The sequence below is a fragment of the Octopus bimaculoides genome, chromosome 1 (assembly GCF_001194135.2).
Source record: "Octopus bimaculoides isolate UCB-OBI-ISO-001 chromosome 1, ASM119413v2, whole genome shotgun sequence".
Taxonomy (NCBI): Eukaryota; Metazoa; Mollusca; class Cephalopoda; order Octopoda; family Octopodidae; genus Octopus; species Octopus bimaculoides.
The window spans coordinates 71,303,598-71,307,739 of record NC_068981.1 but is presented as its reverse complement, the minus strand read 5'-3'; the positions used below and the strand labels follow the sequence as shown (position 1 = coordinate 71,307,739).

At 39.1% G+C, this 4,142-nt stretch overlaps 1 protein-coding gene across 3 annotated transcripts in view; it reads right to left on the bottom strand.

The window, feature by feature from the left end:
* Positions 1-4,142, bottom strand: part of LOC106870560 (calcitonin receptor) — a 271,896-nt gene that overhangs the window by 108,165 nt on the left and 159,589 nt on the right. For all 3 annotated transcript variants that reach the window (XM_052967345.1, XM_052967351.1, XM_052967341.1), the window contains exon 2: positions 1,479-1,577. In XM_052967345.1, coding sequence (XP_052823305.1) covers positions 1,479-1,550 — 72 coding nt within the window. In that variant the 5' untranslated portion in view covers positions 1,551-1,577. The remainder of the gene's footprint in view (positions 1-1,478; positions 1,578-4,142) is intronic.

The following is a 4,142-nucleotide window of genomic DNA, read 5'->3' as shown; positions in this document are numbered from 1 at the left end:
TTATATATACAACGAATTGAAAGTGGTAGAGGCCTTAGACAGTTAGAAAACTATTATAAAATAACCACCATAGGATTACAGAAATACCTACTTCAGAAGCAACGAAAACAGGTACAAATAGCCTCAAAACACGAGCAAAACGAATTTGAACTCAGAACGTAAAGACAGACGAAATACCGCTAAGCATTTCGCCCAGCGTGCTAACATTTCTGCAAGGTCATCGCCTTAATAATGATGATGATGATGATGATGATGATGATGACAATAATAATAAAGTTTTCTCTCTCTATAAGTAAACACTAAAGCATAATATAGAAGCTAACTACTAAAGTGTAGATAATTAAGCAAGAGACAAAAAAAAAATAATAATAAACAAGCGCAAATTCCCGAAAATATTAGGAACAGGAAAATCTAAAATTCTAAAAATTATTATGAACAAAAAAATCACTTCGTGGGTCATATCCAACAAGATTACACACACACACACACACACACACACACACACACACACACACACACACACACACACACACACACACACAGTAAAAGCCATCAATAGCCTGAAAGGTTCTCACTTAAAGCAAAGGAAATATCCGATTTTTGCTGCACCGCATCTATGTCTAACAAAACAATATATAAGCAAATAATAAAACATTATGTTAACATTATGTGCAACCTGTGCAACCACTGAGCATCAGCGTAAAGAGACCACGACCGCATAATTTATATTTTCTCTATCTTTGCCATGTCAGATTGCATCTTCAGATACGATCGAGATATCAGCTATGCTCACTGGACAAAATAAGGACAATGGAAGAGTAACCTCTGTCATTTTGTAGCTTGGCTACTGAATAAGTATTTATGGGCGCAAAAAAGTGTAAGGTTATTTAGGTTGAGAGGGGAGAGAATTCAAGGCTGAATGAAAATATTTGCTATGGCTAATATTGCTTTTCAAGCAGAGGGCAACTCAGAATTATTTAGTGCTTTGGTGTATAAAAATTCCACCTAACAGTCTGGTACATTCCTTAAATGATCCTCCTATCATGACTTCTGTATGTGCGATTGGTGAAATCCATAATAAAACCAAAACATGTTCGGAGCTGTTTCCAGTAGTTGTCGTAAAATGAAAATATCTAATAATAACCAATGTTTACCCTCATAACATTGTTATTATAATGTTGCTTGCATTAAATATGTTGATACTACGTTAATTATGAAAGAGCTATACAATAGCATCCTACACACAGTTACAAAACATTGATGATTTATCAAACAAGAGAGGAACTGACTTTTTAGAGACACTTTCATTCAGTGAAAAAATTCTATTTGTTCGTCTCTGTTTTTTCCGGTATTGCTGACGTGGTAATAAGATATAAATTACATCCTTGACGTTTTGATACATTTCATTGTTAAAACAATCGTTATGGAACTAAAAATAGCATAACAAAAATAGAGATGAAAAAAAAAATCGTTTTTACCTGTGCTGTTGAGAGGACATGGCTGGGAAACACGTTCTCCTGCCTTTGTTTGGTTCCAGCAAAGGTATCCATCAAATGTGCTTTCGCAGAAGTTACCACCTGAAAATAATAATTATTTCTAAAGTAAGCACAAGGATATAATTTTCAGGGAAGGAACATTCAGATCAACCCCAGTTCTTAGAGAGCTCTAACAGCGCTCGTTGGAATGATGTGCCCTGACTGAAACACATCGATCCAAAAGGCAAGCATTTGCCAATCAGACAAAGTGTTATTTGCTGTTGTGCTGGGAAAGTGCATTATTTTCATCAAATTTCTCGAGGACCAGAACCCACTGATGTTTGACAGAGGAAAGTGGATTTCCTGTAAATATGGCTATACAAAAGCTGTATTGATTGTTAAGAAGATTAGGAATGAAAGAGGAAGGATGAGAGAGAGAGAGAGAAGGAGAGAGAGAGAGAGAGTGAGAGAATGCAAGAGAGAGTGAGATTCAATGTTTATAGTCACCTCATCTTTGAGTAATTGAAAGTGAGTGCGTGAGGATGGTAGTTGCTATGTCATCCAAGGGTGTCCTTAGAGTGAGACCCTTTAGCATAGTTGATCGAAGAGTTTGCTATAGATAGAGGTAGGATCTGGAGCATATTATTTCAATGTGATGGAGAGTGCATTGCGCTATGGTTTGATGCGAGAAGCCATGTTTTCACATATACTGTGCATGTATGAATGGTGGTGAGTCGGATATTGTAAAAAAAGAGAGTTGTGGGGGAAATTTGCATGTGTTCAAAATGGAAAATGGAAAATGGGCAGCAAATATAGAAACTAGTTGTTCCAGTTTTTATATTTTTTAAGACTGGTACTTATTCTATAGTTCTCTTTTGCTGGACCACTAAGTTATGGGGACGTAAACACACCAACATCGTTTGTCAAGCGTTGGTGGGGGGAAACACAGACACAAAGAAACACACGCACGCACTCACACACGGATCTATCTATCTATCTATCTAGCTTCATTCATTTTTTGTCTACCAAATCCACTCACATAATTTTGGTCGACCCGAGGCTATAGTAGAAGACATTTGCCCAAGGTGCCACGCGGTGGGACTGAACTCAGATTCATGTGGTTGTGTAGCAAACCTCTTACCACACAGCAACGCATGCGCTTGCTCTTTTGAATGAAGTTGGACAACAGTGTGTGGCCTGGGAAAGAGAGATGGGTCGTAGATACGGTTGAGAAGTTTGAGAAAAGGAATATGTAGTTTGCATATCCAACAAGAGGTAAGATGTGAAGTTTATGTGAGATTTAAGACTATGGACATTGAAAAGAGGAGAGAGATTAGGTCAGTTTTATTTGTGGGTTCCTTGTTAATCATGTTTTTCTCGTCTCTCAATTAGTAAGGTGCAAGTTTGGCTGTGTGGTAAGAAGCTTGCTTCTCAACCACATGGTTTTGAGTTCGGTCCCACTGCGTGGCACCTTGGGCGAGTGTCTCCTATCCTCTCGGGCCGACTAAAGCCTTGTGAATGGATTTTTGCCAAAGGAAACTGAAAGAAGCCTATCACACACACACACACACACACACACATATATATATATATAGGAAATAAAGGCACAAGGTACCAATTTTTGCTGGAAATAGCAGTCGATAACCGTTCGACGCTAGAGGTAAAGCTTCACTGAATGTATAAAGGAAAAGATGTGCAGGCGGTGAACATAAAAATTTTTCGTCTTCACTCTAGGAAGAACGCCAGAGAAATGGACAACTTTTTCACCGATCTCGGTTCTGTTTATGGCTGGAGCTATTGGCCGAGTATACAGGCATTGATGTAGTGGATATTTTAAATTTAGTCTTTTAGATAGACCTAGCTGACGAGGACCGATCTGTTTTACGATAACAAACGTATTCTGAAAAGTCCGAAACTCGAATACTAAGTTGCCCATTTCTCTGATATTCTTCTTAGGGGCAATCGTTCGATGCTGGGTATATCTATATTTGTGTGTGTGTCTTTGTGCTTGTGTTCCCCCCCCCCCAGTATCTCTTGACAACAATGCTGGAGTATTTACGTCACTGTAACATAGTGGTACAGCAAAAAATAACATACATGAACACATGCAGACAGATAAAAGTGTGCACGCGCGCGCGAGCGTGTGTATGCACGTGCGCGTGTGTGTATATGTGGGCGCGCACATGTGTGCATGTGTGTGTGTGTGTGTGTGTGTGCACGCGCGCGCGGGGATGCATGAATGTACATCTACGCATACATACACGCAGATATATGGCCATATACATGTACGCATACATAAATATATATTCCCGTATCTACCTTCTCATCCTACTTCCCCAACCACGCGACCAATTTCCTGTCCATCACGTGGTCGATTTCCTGTTCAGCATGCGGTATTTTCCAAGTAATTGTTGTCGCTGATATGCCAACGTAATACTGTGACACAGTGTGACCTTTCTCGACCAATCGCAGACTAACGTCCAGTAGTAAACATTGACTCTCCTCCATTCAGACTCCGATGACAGAAGACTAGCGACATGCTTGAAACTCAGAGTACCAAGGAGTTTGAATCAAACTGTTTTGATCCATATATGTAACTCCCAATAAATGTGTTGAGTGACCTTCTGTCGTTTGTCTACTCACTCGTATATATATATATATATATAT